This window comes from Carica papaya, chromosome 9 (genome assembly GCF_054855325.1).
Source record: "Carica papaya isolate Zhongbai chromosome 9, ASM5485532v1, whole genome shotgun sequence".
NCBI lineage: Eukaryota > Viridiplantae > Streptophyta > Magnoliopsida > Brassicales > Caricaceae > Carica > Carica papaya.
The window spans coordinates 7,341,859-7,361,583 of NC_142317.1; the positions used below are offsets into that span (position 1 = coordinate 7,341,859).

Genomic DNA, 19,725 nt, shown 5'->3' on the forward strand with positions numbered 1-19,725 from the left:
CAAATAGTGGCAAGGAATTTAGTATGCTTGAGTTTTTTGCTGTGTTAGAACAAATAGTGGCAAGGAATTTAGTGTGCTTGAGTTTTTTGTTGCAAAAAGAACAATACATTAGTGCTCTTGTCCATACACACCACAACAAAATAGTGCTGTAGAGAGGAAGCACTAGCATATCATGAATGTAGCAAGACTATTGCGGTTTCAAACAAATTTACCCATGAAATTATAGGTGGATTTTATATTACATAACATTTATCTAATCAATTGTATACATGCTCTGGCCATCAATAATAATACCCTTTTTTTTAAGCTTTTATTCAATTCAGTTCCAACATATCATTATCTAAAAGTCTTTGGTTGTTTATATTACATTTCTAATCTTGTCCCTAGTAAGTCAAAATTTGATAATTGAGCAATCAAGCATATTTTCCTTGGGTATCATTCTCACATCAAAGGATACCAAATGTATGATTTACAGTCTAAGAAATTCTTTATTTCTCATGATGTTGATTTTGTTGAACATACCTTCCCTTTTGTTTCTTCACCTAACAACTATTCAAGTGATTTTATGTTGCCTCATATAGATAATCTCATGACAGATTATAATGATAATACTTGGTCTATCGAACGATAACATACTCCAGGTCATGACTCAAACACTATTCAGGTATGGTAATATTTATCTTCTGATATTCCTATTAGTTCCTCATTTAATTCTTCATTTAATCACAAGAAAATAATGTTCTTAATTCAAATGACCATTCAGAACCTAATCATTTTGAAACCTTGCCTAAAAAGTCTATTAGATAAGAAACAAGCATCCGTTGAGATCTTAGAAAATTATGAATAGTTACAATGGTCGATAAAGATTCTTATACCCCTAAACAATTGTAATGGTTAATAAGGATTCTCATGTACCCTTTTATGTTTATAAATAATAATTGTAAATCAAATACAAGACATGTAACTTTTATGAAATAAAATCTCAGTTTATTATTCTCTCTCTAAATTTTTTTATCTTTCTTCTATCTCTTCTCTTTAATATCTCTTTTTTCTCTTTATTTCTCTCTTGCTCTCTTTAAAAACTTCTTTCTCTCTCTAAAAACTGGTCTCTCTCTCTAAAATATTATCTTTTTCGCATATTTGTATTCTCTCTCGCTTTCTCTCTCTCAAACTCTCTTTTCGACACCATATCTTCTCCTTTTCTAGAATTTTTTTTATTTTTTAAATTCCTTTTCTACCCTCAATCTTTTAAACTTTTCAGAATTACCTCAAAACTATTCAAACTTTAATATTTTCCTAAATTAAGGTTCTGTTGAATTACATGTCAAAGCTGAGTTCAGACAACTTGGTATCAAAGTCAAGTTCCAGATCCTAATGGAAGGTGATGATGGCTAACACTAGAAAGCTTTTCTCGGATAGACTGAAAACTCGATATGATGATCCAATTGCTGAGTAGCAACGTTACTTTTCTAGAAGACGCAAAACCAATAGTCGTTGATGTAGTTGTGTGCAAAGTGCAAAGTGAGACTCTTCTTTTCTTTATACAATGACAAAAAAGATGAAACAAAAAGGGATAAACTGGTTTTTAAAAGAAAAGACCTAAAACTGGTTCAACAACCGAACCAGTTGAAGAAATCCTAAAGCCACCTAGTTCAAATCAAACTGGTTCAAAGACAATATGGGGTCAAACCAAACCCGATTCAGACTGAATTAGTTCATTGAACCAAACTGGTTAGACCCTAATGGACCGAACCAAATCACTCAATCTCTCTGTCACTCATATTACCTTGTTCTCACTCAGTCTCTCACTGATGAAAATGAAATGGAAGGATGACCAGAAGAAGAAGAAGTGGAAGAAGAAGTGGAAGAAGGAAAAATGGAAGAAGAAGTGGAAGAAAGAAAAACGGAAGAAGAAATGAAAGAAGAAAAAAAGATCGAAAAGATCTTTTCAGTAGCACAATAATAAATATGTACACATATATACATAACATATATATAATTATAATAAATGGTAATAATATCCTTTGACACCAATTATTGGAAGCTGAATCTCAACCTTGTGGATAAGGTTGATGTCTAAGTAGAGGAAATTGTTGAGATATCATAAAATCATGAACAGTTACAATGATTTATAAATATTCTCATGCACTTGAATAATTGTAATGGTTGATAAGTGTTCTCATGTACCATTTCATATCTATAAATAATAGTTGTAAATCAAAACCCAAGATATGTAATTTCTATCTTTCTATTATATCTTCTCTCCTTATATTTCTCTTTTTGTCTCTCTAAGAACCCATCTCTCTCTCTTTAAAACATTTTTTCTTTCATATATTTGTATTCTCTCTCATTTTCTCTCTCTAAAGATTCTTCCTCTCTCTCTCAAATTCTCTTATTTTCTCTCCCTAACACCGTCTCTTATCTCTTTTAAGCAATTTTCTTTTCTTTTCTAATTTCTTTTTCTGCTCCTAATCTTTTAAACTTTTTATAATTATCCAAAAACCATCCATACTTTAAGATTTTTTCTAAATTAAGGTTTCGGTAAATTACATATCAAAGCTGGGTCTTGACACCATCTTATTTGTATGACTACTATCTGTATGGTCTTTAATTCCCCAGTCAATTCTAATATGTCCACTCCTCATTGCATTTCAAGGTTTTTACTTTATGACAACATTGATAAAAATTATAAATTTTTTATCCTTGTTGTATCACAAGTAATTGAACCCAAAATATATAGCTAAGCTATTAATTTCCAATGCTCGAAAGAGGCAATGCAAGCTAAAATAAAAGCACTAGAGATAATCAAACATGGGATTTAGTTCCACTGTCTTCCAATAAAAAACTCATTGGATGTAAGTGAGTTTACAAAATAAGAAGAATGACAAATGACTTTGTTGAAAGATGTAAAGTCAGGTTAGTAGCCAAGGGTTATACTCAACAATCTAGTGCGAATAATCTTGATACTTTTTCACATGTTGCGAAGTTAACCATAATCAGAACTTTGTTTGTTGTTGTTGTTGCTAAGGACTTATTACTTCTTCAACTTAACATAAATAATGCATTTCTATATGGTAATTTGTATGAAAAAGTGTATATGACTTCACCTAGTTTTTTAGACTAATAAAAAAAATTAGATATGTAAATTGAAGAAAAATTTGTATGGCTTCAAGTAGACCACTAGGTAATGGAATCTGAAGTTCACTGAGGCATTAAAAGATCAAGGTTTTATGCAAACACACTCTGATTCTTCTTTATTTATCAAACATTCTAATTAAGATTTTATTGCTCCTGTTGTTTATATGCATAATGTCATTTTCGCCAGCATTAATATTTCTTAAATTGAATTAATTAAAAAGTATGTTCATGATACGTTTTGAATTAAGGATCTTGCTGAGCTCAAGTTTTTTTTAGGGCTTGAAATTGCCCGTTCTTTTGAATGTATCAATGTTTGCCAAAGAAAATATATACTAGATTTGTTGCATGATATAGGTTTCTTAGGATGCACACCTATATCAAAACCTACGGTTTCATCCACTAAATTGATTCGAGCATATGGTTCTTTTAGTGTGGATGCACCTTTGTATAAATAATTGGTTAGTAATTGCTTATCTTACCAACACAAGACCTGATATTAGTTTTTCAAAGTTCAACAAACTACCTTAATTCCTTGATGCCCCTACTTAGACTCATTTCCAAGCAACTCATAGAATCATAAGATATTTAAAAGGGACTCCAGATCAAGACTTATTCTATCCTGCCAAAAGTTCTTTGCAGTTAAAGACATTTAGTGACTTAGATTAGGCTTCATGTCCTAACTCCTGCAAGTCTATTACTGGTTTCTGGATCTTTCTTGATAAAGCACTTCTCTCTTAGAAGACAAAAAACCAAGAAACTGTATCTTAGTTTTATTCTGAAGCTGAATATCATGTTCTCGCATATGTTGCTTGTGAGTTGCAATGGCTATAGGATCTCCTTATTGCTTATAAGTTCATCCACTTCCCACGATTCTGTTGCATTGTGACAATTTATCTATAATAAAGATTGTTGAGAATCCTGTATTCCATAGATATATAAAGCATATTAAAATCGATTGTCATATGATCAGATAAAAGATTTTTGTGAAGGACTTCTTCGGCTACTACATGTCTCTTTTTCTCATCAATTGACCCAGTGTTTTGCCAAGCTCCTTACCACTTTACAATTTCAGAATGTCAAAATCAAGCTAAGTATTCAAAAATATGTATACTCCAAATTGAAGGTGAGCTATTAGAGTTTTATGTAATTATTTATAAATAACATGCAAAAATATAATTACTTACAAATATAGGGTCAATTTTATAATTAGCTATAAGTTAAACCCTATGTATAAATACATCTTTAACCTCAATTAACAATTTTTTATCACTTTTTTTACAAATGTTACAAACTCTGAGTTCTCTTTTTTTTTTCTCATTTTTGGCTTCCCAAATACGTTTTTTCTTCCCCACCAATTTCATCAAATCTTTCTCATTTGGTATTAGACTTCTATTAAATGCTTCAGATATTACAAAATCTGATAATTTTTAGAAATACATGAATTCAGTTAGACAAGAAAATATTATAAATGCTTAAATAGAAAAAAAGAAATAATATAAGAGTATATTATATAGTTTTCTATGACAATTGTTTATTTCTTAAATATTGATCAATATTATACAATGCGATTAATATTTTTTTATGCAAGTAACAAATAACTGCCAATAAATGAAAATTATCAATAATGCAAGACATGATACACATAGTAAGTCTATATATGAGGAAAATAATATCCATTTATATAAATATTTGTATTCTCCCCTTAACATCTATTTTGCATGATTTTGAAAAAGCAGATTGAACAAAATCCAATCACGAATAAGATATGAATCACAAGGTAATTAAAAGACTAAATCTTCTTAAGAATTTTCATAGAATCATATCTAGAAATTAGATAAGTTTTGAAAATCTTATTAGATATTTTATCTTGAAAAAGAAAAACAATCTGAAATGCAAGATCAGCAAGAGCCACGTGTGGTAAGCACAGCCCACCAGAGATCGCAAGCCGTTGGTTTCGGGGTCTGGTCTTCTCTCTTTCTCCAGGGGCGAGTCCAAAGAAAGGCGGTTTCCTCTTTTTAAGGTTTCAACGAAACGGGCGTATATAAATATCTACTATACATTTTCATATAGCTTCATTACATTTACATGCCTTGACAGTCAAAACATTGTCAAGCTGATGGCAATGGCTTCTTTTTTCGGGAACCTCAGTTCCAGACATTGGCTTCTCTGATGCTCTTCCTTGTTTTTGAAAAAGCTTCTCGTTCAAAGGTATTGCCTTTTTTTTTTTGTTCTTTTTGGTTTTTTTGCCTCTCCTTTTTCATTTTGTTGTTTGTATCAAAATTGAGTTGTTGTTTTTTTTTTTATTTTCCCTGCAAACGGCTTTCTGCTTGATTGGATTTTAAATGTGGTGCGTGATGGGTTTGTTTTTGTTCAGGTTATGAAATATGGTTGAGGGAGCAGGACTTGGGTGTCTATCAAAATGGGGTTTTGATCAGGGGATAGAAAATGGGTTCGTTTTGGTTTTCTTCATGAATAATAGAATTAATGAGAAAAAAACGTTTGAATATGGTGTTTTGACAGTTTTTGATTGGTTCGAAGATGCGTTTTTTTGTGATAGAAGATAAAATGATAGGAGGGTATCTTTCCTTCTGCAAATGGCAGATGTTCCATTATATAAAAAGGAGAAGAAACTATAAGCAAATGATATCCTTAATGCCTAGATTGATTCCCTTGTTACCTCCTCAGCAATTTGAAAGTTTTCATAACTCTGTTCTGCATACTATTTGAAGTTTCAGGGTGATGATCAAAGATAATTTTCTGGTTTTACAGATTCAAATCCCTTGAATAAAAGGGTTGATTTTGCTTTTCGCCAGGGAATACTTTAGTATTTTAAAGGCGAATTCTTCGCCTTCTAAATGTCCATTTCTTTCCTGCATGATCCAATAATTTAAATATGAAGATGACTGCAAAATAAAACCAAGGAGATTTTGATTTCTATTACTCCTAAGGCTTGGCTTTTTCCATAAGTTTTTCTGGTCCTCGAAACCAATAAATCAAGATAACTGGTGGGGAGGAACTAATCATTGCCTATCATGATTCTCAAGTTCTCTAGGTTCCTGCTTCAAATATAATCTCTAGAGTAACATACTTAATTTGATTGTTTAATGACTTTAAGTTTTTTCATTATCTGGGAAGTTCAAATAACCACTAGCTTAGTGACAGCTAATATAGCCTGGATCATTGAGCCTGTAAAAGAGTTGTGCATGACCAGAAGGAGAACTATTTCACAACATCCATATGAGATTCTTCTCATATTTTCCCAATGAATTGAAGTTAGTGAATCAAGTTTCTTGGATTTGTATTATTTTTCTGGACTTATAATCAGATTCAACCCTTTTCAGGCTGAGAAGTTTATGAAATTTCCGGAGGTCAAGATAACTTCCTCACAATTTCGTAAGGTTCTCGGTGAGCACATTGCTTCAGTCTCTTCTCCTGTCATACTATCTCTTCTTTCTTTCTTTCTCTAAAAACATCATTATCTGCTGCAGGTTTGTACACTTTCTTCTTGATTTCATTAATAATGGCTGAGGAGAGCATGGATATCTCGGAGATACCAGAGGTAATTAAGCCTGATGTTATTCATCCTGATGTTCTTCATACTAGAAGGTGTTCTGCTGTCAGAATAGGCATCCCAGATGTTACAGCACAGGCCAGCCATCGTTATCTCAGCCCTCCGATGGGTTCCTGTCATGACTTGTGCAAATTTGGGGAAAGACGTACTTGTGAAACAAAGCCCTGGAATTGCAAGCTGAGGACTGCTGAAATGAAAGTTGGAGGCCAGGATGTAGAGAAGACTGAAATTTTAGCTGAGACAAGGAAAGAATCAGAAGCTTGTTTTAGATCCATGAAAATTACTGGTTCCAAAAGCAAGAAATCTGATGAAGCTAGTTTCAGAAAGAGAGATATGTCAATATCATCCTTGAGCAAGAGGAAGACTGTCTCATCGAAACAAGATTCATTTGGGTATGGTGGCAGTATAAAGCTGAAGAATGTTAAGGGAAAGACTGAAACTTTTGCATGGATAAGAAAAAAAGAAGCTCCTTTTAAACCGATTCCTGGCTCTGAAGGGAAGAATCCTGATGAAAAGACTGTCAAAAAGAGACATGTGTCATCCTTGAGCAAGAGAAAATGTAGCTCTTCAAAACAGGCTCCATCGCACTTGAACTCTGCTCGGTTCAGTTCATATTTTCCTCTCAAAAAGGGCAGTTCAAGCAGTAAAGGGACTTCTTCATCGGATAATCCACCTGGAGTTCCAAGAAGCAGAAGGAAAGGGGAATATAGGAACAGTACATGCTCTTCGGCTCAGAAAACCCTGCAGAGCACAAAAGGATTTTCTTCTCTGAAAAGCCAAAAGAAAGTTCAGAATCCAAATACTAGGCGCATTTATTCAAGCACTACAAAGAATCAAAAGAGTGTTAAAAATCTGAATTCCAGACACATTCATCCAACTACTCAGAAGAATCAGAAGAATGTTCAAAATCCAAATTCCAGACGCATTCATCCAAGCAGCACGGATGTTCCAGAGAAGACTTTATATGTCATTGAATCAAGTTGTGAGAAAGGAACTGTTAGGCCTGTTGAAGATAGCATTCATCCAAGTGACCTCTCTGCATCATCTGAGAACAAAAGCCTGGAAGAAGCTAAGAACAGGCATCATACTGAAAATGGTACTGATGCTAATCAGCTTCCATCTTCAACAGATGATAAAGGCTATGAACTTGGAAAATCCCAAGCTGATGTTACACAATCATCCTTGCTTTCATCCTCTAAAACAGGAAACAAGATCAGGCCAAAAGGAGCTGCACTTAAATTCAATCAAAAGAACACTGCAGCACCTCGTAAGTTGAAGTTCAGGAGGGGAAAGGTGATTGAACTTCAGCCCGAGGATTATACTCTGAAGAGACTTAAATTCAGGCGACGTGTTCTTCTAGACAGGCAAAATGGGAAAGGGAATGGCCAAAATGGAAACCTGGTGTGGTTGAGAGAAAGAGGTTATGAAAAAGCTGCATCTGCTACTGAGATGAAACTGGAGCGTGTATTATTGAGACACAGGAAAGAGGACGCGCAGAAAGAACAGAGGGGTTTGTTCAATTATGTAATTGAAGAGACTGCAAGTAGGCTGGTGAAATCCAGGAAGAGTAAAGTGAGGGCTCTCGTCGGTGCTTTTGAAACTGTGATTTCTCTGCAGGATACCAATCACCATTGAAAAACTCTGGTAGGCTATTGAGTTGCCTGAGGATTGCATGATTGTGAACAAGTAGTATATAATGACTTGACTGCAAAAAAATGATGTGAGCAAACGCAGAAACTTTTGTATACATCATCAGTTGGTGTGGGTTGTTTTTGCTCGGTGATTTTTCTAGAGAGAAAATTGAAATTCAGTCTTGTTCTTCTAATTCTGTTACTCATCGATGATGGTTCGGTTTTGTAGATAGCCATAAAGAGAAATGAGCTTCTCTGATGAAACATGGCAGTTAATTTTTTTCTCTTTATCAAGAAGTAGAACAGATCTAATTATGTTTTAGCTTGTGTGCATTTGCATCAATCTTGAAACACAGTTAGTTATAATATGTGTGTATGTACACACAGTTTCAAAAGTCAACTCGAGTTTTGAATTTTAAGGGTGATTAGATACGCTCCCAATTATTTATATACGAGTAATTATAAGGTATTTTAAGATGACAGATATCATAAATGTGATTAGTGCAGTTCTAATTATTTTGTAGTATAAATATAACATAAATCAACAACATCTATCAACTTATTAATATATTATAAAGTACTAATCCCAACAAATCACGTGTAAAATATATTATACAGTAAAAAATCAATTTATTTAGTAGGATATGTAAAAGACAAAAGACAGAAATCCTAAGATTAAGATTAAAGAGATAATTTGGTCGGTCAAACTTTTACAATCATAATTTTTCCAACTCTCTTGTCAATTTTAGTCAAAATTCTTAAAAGTCTTTTTGGAATTTCATGTAATTTCTTTTTAAAATAAGGTTTTTGTGTAAAAAGAAAAAAAAGGGTTTGTGTCAATAATTCATTACACTCATAATTTGTAATTATATTTTTCCAAAATATAAGGATTGTGTTATAATTATCTCCAAATTAATTAACCTAATTAATCATAATAGGCCAAGGAAAAAGCCATGATCCAGGTAATTTACCATATTTTGGATATTGAAAATTCAATTTCCACTTTTTAAAACAAGAATATATATATATATATATATATATATATATGTAATATACACATACACCACATCATCCATCGAATAAGATGATTATAATATTTTAACCTTATGAGATTAATATACATAGATATTCAAGAGTTAGAATTACAAATAAATTAGGGAAGAATTGAATGGAAAATAGACCGATTGAAATACAAGGTATATATACATATATATACACATGCATACATAAACTTTAGCTTATTAGTCCTAGAGTAAATTAATAACATTAGTGGAGAAACATTAATGCTTTCAAAAATTGGACTTTAAATATTACTTTTAATCTTCAATTATTAGTTATCTGATCCTTGAACACGGCTTGACTGCGCAGGACAACCCGTTCTCTGTGTCGTCTGATTCATTTGTTGCCGATACATTGCTGCCATTTTATTATACATCTCCATATTCATCGACTGCAACATCAATTCACTCATTAAAAAAAACCATGTATATATATATATATATGCGCATATACGTATATTATATATAGAAGTAAATTATGATTAAACATACTTGTTGTGCAAGAAAAGAGGAATAAGGAGCAGCCATTATGGGAACTGATGAGGCATTGTTGTTGGCATCTTGATTAATATTTGGCTGATCAACAGGACGGAGCAACGGAGCGGTCGGCATGGCGAAGGGAGTCGGAGGAAGGAAGGTGGGAGCCGCGCTGGCCACTGCGGCAGCGACATGAGGTGGATGGAGAAGGGAAGGCAAAGCAGCAGCTGGGTGAGGAAAAGGAGTTCCGGCCGTCACCATTGGGTTGATGTCCATGGCGAGACCGACGCCGGCGGCAGCCGCCATGCCCATGCGAGCCAGCATCGACATGTGGAGTTGCTGCTGCATCATCATCTGAGGCATGCTTCTCATGCTCATCATCTGAACTTGTGCTTGTAGTTGTTTCAAGTAGTCTATCACTTCGTCTAGCATTGACGCTTTATCCGTCTGTTCGATTAAATATGAGAATATATATATATATATATATGTTGATATATTCAAGTATATCACCTTAACTTATATTCATGAACTAAATATATATATATATATATGCATATATATCTTACCTTACTTGCATTGGGTACCAGTTTTTGGAGAGTTTTCATCTTCTGATTAATCCTATCTCTTCGCCTCTACGAAAAAAAGGAAAAGAATATATATCGATATAATTAACAAAATATATATATATATATATATATATATTGCATGCATGATAACTGCATGCATCAGTTGTGACCGCTTGGAAAAATGTTCTTGACGATGATCTTTTTCGGTGGTTAAATATATAATGGTGTAAGTATATATTGAAAAATAAAAAAGATGAAATAATTTACCCTTTCAGACTCGTTGTGAGTAGCAGCTGCTCGAATATTTCGTCTTGAAAGAGAAGAACGTCCGGTCACCTCTCTGGTCTCCCGGTCTTCATCTTGGTTTCCCTATAAATTTATCAAAATTAAAATAAATAAATAAATAGTTACAATTGCTATATCTATACATGTATAATAAGACAAGTTGATTAGATTTTTGCTGAAGATAAAAAAAAAAAAAAATGGTATGGATTTTAGATAATTGATTTAATGAAATATTATATAATCCCCATAAAAATTAACATATAAAATATTAGTTTTTAAACAAACTGTAAATTAATATCACTGAAATTTAAATATAAAAATAAGTAATAATAAATTAAAAATTAATTAAATAAATAATAAAATAAAAGACATAAATATAGATTTTAACTACTGAATTCTTTTAAATAATTGATTCATTTATTTATAATTCAAGAACAGAATCTATTGTACTCATATATATATATATATATATAGCAGTCTATTAACAATGTATACAGGTATAGCTTGCAAGTTGCACCAAAAGGTACACCCACCCACCAAACATGAACCAAACTAAGATTCACTACCAAAATGCATTATCCTCCGCATAATTTAAGCAAGCAAGTGAACATTTCACAAAATTATAATATAAGTATATAAATATATATATATTCTCTACAATATAGTGTATATGATATTCTATGCCATCAATTCACAAACCAATCAATCAAATTTGCATGCAAATGAAAGATTAACAAATATTTTTTTCTTAAAAAAGTATTAAATAAAAGTATATGCTTTATATCAAACTAATTTGTCATTGTTATATAATACTAAGTGTTATTTTATATATATATATATATATGTATATGTATATAAGAGTACGTACGGATCCATCATGACAAGCAGAATCATCATCAGTGACCTTCATCTTCAAGCTCCGAGGAGATTCATAAGAGGCCCAAGTCATCATGGTGGTATCATGATCATCTCTACCAAATGTACCACTGGCACTAGCACACTGCATTAATCTCCCATCATCTTCCTCAAAGTTTTTTCTCAGGCATGTTCCGGACTCCGATCGCGTCCTCTTCTTCGTCACCACCGGAACTTGGCCGGAGCTCTCTTCGTATCTTGCAGTACCGGAGGATGCAACCATGGAAGGGATGATGTTGGGCGGAGGAAGTTGGTGGTCATGAAATGCAGCCTGGTGGACTATGGACTCGAGGGTGCCGTTAGATCTAACCCATGTGGGCTTTGTCGGCGGAAGGAGCCCATGCATGGCTAGCTGCCCATTTTCCCATGTTAGCTCTGCAACTTCATAGTTTGACCTGAATTTCAACATGTTCCATTTTTATATTAGCCAATTCTTAATATTTTTTTAATTAAATAATCCTTACATTATAATAGTTAATACATAGAAAAGAATTATAATACAGTACAACACAACCTTTGAATAGAGATATATAAAAATACAGTCTAATTTAATTTTATATTTTTTTTTTATAAAAAATAAAAATTACTGACCATCTAAAAATACTTAGTAAATCTTAAAATTAAATAGGAATTGTACCAGCATTTTAGAAAAGATATAACTAATGATTAATTATGAGGAATATATGCGTTTTTTTTGTTGAATTAATCAAAATTAATCCCCTGATAACCACTATTAAAAAAAAATTAAAGTTGTAATTAGTGGAAAGAATGTTATAGGAGAACAGAAAATTTAGTTTGTAAGAAACAGTGAGGAAAAGAAAAGGAAAAAGATTAATGAATGGAATCTTCAAAGAAACAAAATCCCATTTTTTGTTGATCTTTGATGAGCTGTGAATACTGCAGAAGAACAAGACAGAGGGAAGTCAAACTTGAAAATGGAAGAACAATAGCAAGAAAATTCGAGTTTAATGTGTGGTAGATCTGTGAGCTTGAAATTAACAAGAAACCCTTTTGAGCATATAAAACAACAATAAAACCCAAAGATTTTCTATGTTATATAATATATATATATGTATATAAAACAAGAATATATATATATATATATATATTGAAATGATGAAGAAGGAAATTAGTACATGGGTTGCAGGTGGCTGCGGTGGGAGTGCTGGTGAAGAGAAGTAGTAGTATTGTCTCTGCCGTCTTCGGCTTTGAGTGGTTGTTCCTGCTGCTTTACATTCCAATCCGGCACAACAAAATGATTACTCATGATTCTGTATTTTTCTTTAAAAATATTCAAACACATCCACTCCTGCAGCTTTGAGTTTTGGATTCTGTCCTCTTTTCCTTTTGTCTTTTCAATTCTCTTGCTCCTTTATTCTATATTATTACCATTGTTATTATTATTATCCAAGGAGATTTAATATACAACATGTGGTTGCTAGCTACTACCTTGTTGGGACACTATCCTCTTTGGCTTTTGGGTTGAGGCTATTTTTGTCACTTCAATCACGTTGATATAACATATGATGTTATGTTTTTGGCTGAAATAATGGTTTTGTCTATATATTATTAATTTTTTTTTAAATTAAATTTCTATCTGAATTTGTTATTCAAGTAATTTATATATTTTTTTAAAAAAAATTAATTTAATACTTTTTTTAAAATAATAAAAATTAATAATGTTAAATCGGGATGTTATGTGTTAATTTTATTAAAAATTAATATGTAAAACTTTTTTATTGATTTAAATGTCATAAATATTATGTTAAAATTCACGTGACATCTAATGTAATATAAAAAATAATTTATGTTGACCGCTTCAAACCAATTCAGTAATAAAAAAAAAAACCCTTCACATGGGCACCATATCGCATTGTTGCTCTATGTCAGCTTCAAGCTTTCTATTAAATAACGACGTTTTATGCCATCATATTGTGATCACCTCTATTAACAATAAATAAACCTTAATGGTAAGTTTTGACTCATTTCCTTGTTAATCCCACCCCAAGCTCCCTCCCACAGTTGTGTTTGTCCCAATTCACTTCTCCTTATCAACTACCCCGATTCACTCTTCCTTGTCAACTACCTTGATTCGCTCCTCCCATAAACAATCTCTCTTCCTCTCTTCTCATTCTCTTCCATTTTCTTTTTAAATTTAATTTCACTTTTTTTCTCAAATCTATTACATCTCCCTGTAAGGACACTTTGGTATACCATAAGCAAAAAAGAGATCATCACATTTTTGGAACTCTTGTTTTTATTTGCATTTTTCTTCTCTTCAATGGTGACAGAGACAACGAGAGTTGAGATATTAAAATGTACAATATAAAATCTTATTTGATGCAGATAAAACGACCGAAACAAAAGTATGAGGCATACAATAAGGTTATTCGTCAACTCAGAATTGAGAAACAAAGAGGTTAATCGGCCTAGATTTGATATGAACTTCGGCATCATCTCAGTTGATTCCCTATTCATTACTGAGGCATACAATAAGGTTATTCATCAACTCAGAATTGAGAAACAAAGAGGTTAATCGGCCTAGATTCGATATGAACTTCGACATCACCTCAATTGATTCCCTATTCATTACTTTTATCTTATTCTCTTTCTTTCCATGGGATTTTGCACTTATATATACAATGTATTTCTTTGTTAATCCCACCCCAAGCTCCCTCCCACTATTGTGTTTGTCCCAATTCACTCATTCTTATCAAATACCCTGATTCACTCTTCCTTGCCAACTACCTTGATTCGCTCGTCCCATAAACAACCTCTCTTCCTCCCTTCTCATTCTCTTCCATTTTCTTTTTAAATTTAGTTTCATTTTTTTTCTCAAATCTATTACATCTCCCTGTAAGGATACTTAGGTACACTATAAGCAAAACAAAGATCATCACATTTTTTGTACTCTTGTTTTTATTTGCATTTTTCTTCTCTTCAATGGTGACAGAGACAGCGAGAGTTGAGATATTAAAATGTACAATATAAAATCTTATTTGATGCAGATAAAACGATCGAAACAAAAGTATGAGGCATACAATAAGGTTATTTGTCAACTCAGAATTGAGTAACAAAGAGGTTAATTGGCCTAGATTCGATATGAACTTCGTCATCACCTCAATTGATTCCTTATTTAGCACTTTTATCTTTTTCTCTTTCTTTCAATGGGATTTTGCACTTGTATATAGAGTGTATTTGTATATGTATTTTATGGTAAAAATTATGTAAATTTGGAGTTGTAAAAGCTCAAAACTTAAAAAGAAATAAAGTTATAAATTAAATGCAGAAGCAAAATAATAGAGTTTAGGGTTTCATTCCTTACACAATAATTTAGAATACCTAATAGGGATACGAGAGTGTCATTTCTAAAAAAATAAATGAAAATCAAAGAAATAAACAAAAGGCAGTATATTCAGCATTCTAGGACAACCTTCACTAATTTTTGAAGGGAGTCCGGGTGGTGAACTATTCACAACCCTCTTGTTAATCGGAATCTGCGTCTTGGTCATCTTAATCTGAAATAGTTAATGAATGAGTGAGCTGCACTAGTATAGTAAAAATATCACACTACTCACCGATACAAAAACTAAAGGCTGGTAAAAATCATAAAAACAACCAATGGAGCTCTTGATTTAAGTAAATTTATTTATCATAAGAAAAACTATTTATTGCATATATTTACTGTTGTGAGATTTTCAAAATCGATCTATAGAGACAATAACTCAAATAATATTTCAATCTCATTTTTAAGTGAGTAATAACAATCACTTCCCTTTTTATTGGCTTACTAGTATCCCTGGAGGCCTATAAAAATATCCCACTACGCGTGAACTAATATCCAACATTGTCAACTAACCAGTTGTCCCTATACCCCGTCTGGTTTGAGCGCTAAAAATTTCATCTATCAATACTCCGTCCGGTATGATGATGAATCAGACCGTCCTCATATCCTGTCCAGTATAAGCGCTAAAAATACTATTTCTCGATACTCCATATGGTATGAGACAACATTCACAGTAGAATTTCTTTTGTACCTAGTCCGTCTACCATCTCCCAGAATATTCAATAAGACTATCATTCATTAGTTCACATGACCAAATAATTTTTCGTTTGTTTATTAATTTTTAATTTCATAAATCAACCGTAAATCACGCAAGATAAGCAATATATATATCAACGAAGCACAACTGAATCATTCAACCATTTCAATATATCATCATGTATTTAAAGCTATAAATTCAACAATCAGTTAAATATGACAAATGAATAATTAACTGGTTTCGACTCCATTAGTAACTTGTAATTATTATCAAGTTTTTGAAATTACACAAAATATCATATTATCGGTTATTAAGTTTCGATTCCATAACAGAGAATAAGGTGATGGATTCTTACCCGAATCGGTGCCTGAAACACCAAACTTTCTACTGCACCTATTGGCGGTCCCCAAGTTTTCTGAATTTTTTTACAGAGATTAAAATATGCATCACATACCTTGAAATACCCCAAAAATCCAAAATCGGTGTTAAAAATTCTTTTTTGGTCAATTTCAGGGTTCCAGCACAGCGGCATCGCCGCTTGCAGCGGTAATTTACCTCGGTCTAGCCGTTTTTGACCAGTTTTGATCGGTTTACGCCAATTTTATACTCATTCCTGTGAGAAAACACATTAGATGGCTGAAAAAAGTCAAAAAAATAGAAACCTACTGGTGGTAAAAATTTTCGATGCGGTAGCTCCACCGGCTCACCTTCGTGATTGGGTGTTTTTCTTTGGTCAACCTGTGAAAAACATAACGATGAACGCAACAGTGAAAAAATTACATGAAACGAAAAACGGTAAGGTTGCTGATTTTACCCGCAGTTTCTAGCTCACCTGAGGAGGTTGCGGATTTTACCCGTAGTTTTTAGCTCACTCGCCATTCTTTTTGCTCCGATTTGGTCCTGGAGTTGCTCAAAATCAAATTTCGAGTGGATATGAAAATTTTTACCTTTTTTGGCGGTCGAAGTTGGCTCTGGCGCAACGATAGGCTGCGGTCAGCTCCCTTCTCCAACGATTGGTTCTTCTTCTCCGACGAAAGGCTAGTTGCTAGTATCGCGATTTGATTTCGATCATCCGATCACGTTTAAAGAGAGAACATATCTGAACCATTTATCACGTTTGATCACGACTATTCGATTGTGTCTAAGGAGGGAATGTATCCGGACCATCCACACATGCAGGAACACTTTTGGGTCATCTGATTTCGGGCATGCAGATTGCCAACGTGGCCTCCCGCGTGGCACCGAGTCTGTGTGCTTTACCATGCAGCGTGCTCTGGTTCGTCGATATTACTAACCGGGCAGTCCTACATGGCAAAATTTTTCTTAATTGCATTTTAACTTCTAGTTTTTTATTTTTATTTCAAAAATACATTTCGAACCCAAATTTTCACCTTTTTTTTTCAAAATTATTTTCAATTTCATCATCAACTTATTCTTTTCATAATTTCACATTAAATTAAAATTTATTAATTTTAAAATTAGATTTTTATACATTTTTTAATGTCAAAATTAATTATAGGCTAAATTATGGACCCGAGTATTACAAGAGTGTTGTTTTTTTATTATTTATTAGTAGATCGGTTTAGATTGATCTACATACATTTATTTCAATATTGGGTAGGATCTAATTGTAATTTATTAACATTTAGATAAAAAAGAACATGTCGCATATCGATAGTTTAACACATTTTACTTTTTGTTAATAATCTTAAATTATGTTAAAATGAGAGAATAAATAAAGAATTTTTTAGAGTATATGCGATAATTTGATCAAAAAATGAGGTATGGACTAATTTGAATAAAAACTAATAGTATAGAGACCAAATCATTATTTTAGCCTTACATTTTTTATTAGTCAATTTAATTAATATTTTAAAAAAATTATTAATAGAAATATGACACAATATCAACACATGTTTATCACGCAAAATAATGTCTCTAATATTAGTACGTCATTTTTATAATATCCTGAGCCCAGAATTTAAAATCGAAATAACATAATTTAACTTTTTAATAATAACAACAGGAGTTAATTTTAAAATTTTTGATTTTTTTAAAAATATGGATTTTGGATGAATTTGAAAATAATTTTAGAAAATATGGTAAAAATGTAAATAAAAGGATGGTGTATTTGAAAGAAAAGTTTGAAAACATGAGTCAAATTGCAAAAAAAAAAAAAATGCGGCCACGTGGAATGGCCACGTCAGCAGCACGGCGAGTCAAAATGCACTGCGTGGTAAACACACTAGCATGAGGTCCACGCGGGAACCACGCAGACTTTCCACATCTTGAGCGATCCAACAGCCCGTACTCACTCTCGCACGCACGAATAATCCGGATTAACTTCTTGGATAAGCGCGATCGAATGGTCCACATATTTTCGATCGAATGATCCAGATCTATTCCCCTATTAGACGCAATCAAACTGTTGAGGAGGCACTAAATGAACCTGGATGGACAGCGCAGATCGAGGGAATAAGAGTATTTAAGCACCTCTTCCACCAAAACCTTAACTCTAGCCGCACACTTGCTCATCGGAGAAAAAGAAGAAGGGCAGCCAAAGGAGAAGCCCAACCACCGACACCATCGCACTAAAAACCCAAATCGCGCTGGTGAGTGCGATTTTTCTTCCTGTTCTTCTCGTTTCTCTGTCATTTAACCCCCAAACACGTTTTTTATGTAGATTAGATGAAAACAGTTGCGACCCGTGAGGAAGGAACAATGAAGCTCGGTTGAGTTACCGCACCAGAGACTGAAAAACGCTCTGGTAAGCTGTATCCTCTTCCCATTCACTCCATTTTTCCCGCCCTTCAGCCGTATAACTTATTTCTAAGGTAAGGTGACTGAAAAAATAAGAATCGCGAGGAAAAAATGGTGAAGCTCAGATGAGCCGCCGCACCGGAGATCGAAAAACACTGGTAAGCCTCAGTTTTTCCTCTTTTTCCACCGATAGATACCTCCTAATCATGAATTAAACATGTTTCTATCAAGAACTAATCGAAAAAGACCTGATCAGGAGGAGGAACCGTTAGAAAAGGAGGACCCGACAGAGGAGCACGGCGGTTTTGATGCATCGGAATCCCAACTTGACCTCCCGTCAGAGTTTTTGTCCTTTTGTCCATTTTTTGCATATTTTCATGCTATTTTTGATGTACGCTTCGATTTTAGTAAAAAAAATCTAAAAAATTCAAGAATCAAGAACCGTCAAAAAGCATAGTGAAAAAGACGGTGTTCTAGACACCTACCCAATGTAATATTCTCTCACCCCTTTTTTTGTTACGGTAAAATTGAAGTTGAACTAATAAATGAATGAAAAATTTTGTTAATTTGCGGTTCTCTAATTGATTAAAGTACAGGTTATCAATGGAGTAAGTAACCGGTCAGTTTATATATGTTTGAGTTTTAATTATAGTAATTATCCCTACAGTTGTTTATCATGCTATTCTATTTACTGTACTGATTACTTTGATGTATTTGTCCTAAATTTTATGACGAACGTGGTAAGGCCTCTCTATATATGTTGTCCTGTGATTCAATTATGTGTTTCATACGTTTCTATCGGTATATTAAATGCTTATTTCATGTACTTACTCTAAAATATGAATTCATTACTCATGTGTTGTTGGGATACATATATACGTGTCTTGTAAGGCTAAATAGTAAATAAAAGAAAATATATACATAAATTAATGGTGTTTAATAAAAGGACTTATTGGGTGTCTTAAAAAAAAAGTGTACGGACTTTGTGCATAGGGTAAACCCTAGCATGAATGTTACTCTCAGTCGAACGGAACTGAGAAGTCTCATACTAAAAGAGGTTGAAAATTATTTTCATTATGCTCATACCGGATGAAGTATTGAGACAATTGGGTATTTTGGCGCCCATTACCCAACATGATATGAGGATGATCGTTTGATTATAGATGAATGTTCGTGTCCACATATAGTGGAGACCTCTATGGGCCCCCAACAACACCGGTAGGCAAGATAAAAGGATAAAGATGAATGTGTTAGGAATCCAATTTTAAAAAATAATGAAAG

General features: G+C 33.1%; 2 protein-coding genes across 3 annotated transcripts; one reads left to right on the plus strand and one right to left on the minus strand.

Moving 5' to 3' along the window:
* Positions 1–5,146: 5,146 nt before the first annotated feature.
* Positions 5,147–8,778, plus strand: LOC110812133 (uncharacterized). Of its 2 annotated transcripts, XM_088211650.1 has the most exons (4): positions 5,152–5,346; positions 5,513–5,587; positions 6,480–6,543; positions 6,627–8,778. In XM_088211650.1, the coding sequence occupies exons 3-4, from the start codon at positions 6,492–6,494 to the stop codon at positions 8,342–8,344; spliced, it is 1,770 nt and encodes a 589-aa protein (XP_088067776.1). In that variant the 5' UTR covers positions 5,152–5,346; positions 5,513–5,587; positions 6,480–6,491; the 3' UTR covers positions 8,345–8,778. The 2 variants fall into 2 exon arrangements, with proteins under 2 accessions (XP_088067775.1, XP_088067776.1); XM_088211649.1 differs by lacking the exon at positions 5,513–5,587 and having other exon boundaries at positions 5,147–5,346.
* A 633-nt stretch (positions 8,779–9,411) lies between these two features.
* On the minus strand, positions 9,412–13,032 carry PIF7 (phytochrome-interacting factor7). Its single transcript, XM_022038806.2, has 6 exons — positions 12,778–13,032; positions 11,595–12,036; positions 10,709–10,810; positions 10,442–10,507; positions 9,891–10,322; positions 9,412–9,790 (listed from the first exon to the last, which is right to left on the minus strand). The coding sequence occupies exons 1-6, from the start codon at positions 12,942–12,944 to the stop codon at positions 9,671–9,673; spliced, it is 1,329 nt and encodes a 442-aa protein (XP_021894498.1). The 5' UTR covers positions 12,945–13,032; the 3' UTR covers positions 9,412–9,670.
* Between the last annotated feature and the right edge of the window lie 6,693 nt (positions 13,033–19,725).

Coding starts and splice junctions, on each gene's coding strand:
- LOC110812133 (XM_088211649.1), top strand. CDS start 5,308: ATGCTCTTCCTTGTTTTTGAAAAAGCTTCTCGTTCAAAG. Junction 5,347..6,479: donor AAAAAGCTTCTCGTTCAAAG/GTATTGCCTTTT, acceptor AACCCTTTTCAG/GCTGAGAAGTTTATGAAATT. Junction 6,544..6,626: donor ACAATTTCGTAAGGTTCTCG/GTGAGCACATTG, acceptor TATCTGCTGCAG/GTTTGTACACTTTCTTCTTG.
- PIF7 (XM_022038806.2), bottom strand. CDS start 12,944: ATGTGTTTGAATATTTTTAAAGAAAAATACAGAATCATGAGTAATCAT. Junction 10,508..10,708: donor CTCACAACGAGTCTGAAAGG/GTAAATTATTTC, acceptor TTTTTTTCGTAG/AGGCGAAGAGATAGGATTAA. Junction 10,323..10,441: donor TGGTACCCAATGCAAGTAAG/GTAAGATATATA, acceptor TTAATCGAACAG/ACGGATAAAGCGTCAATGCT.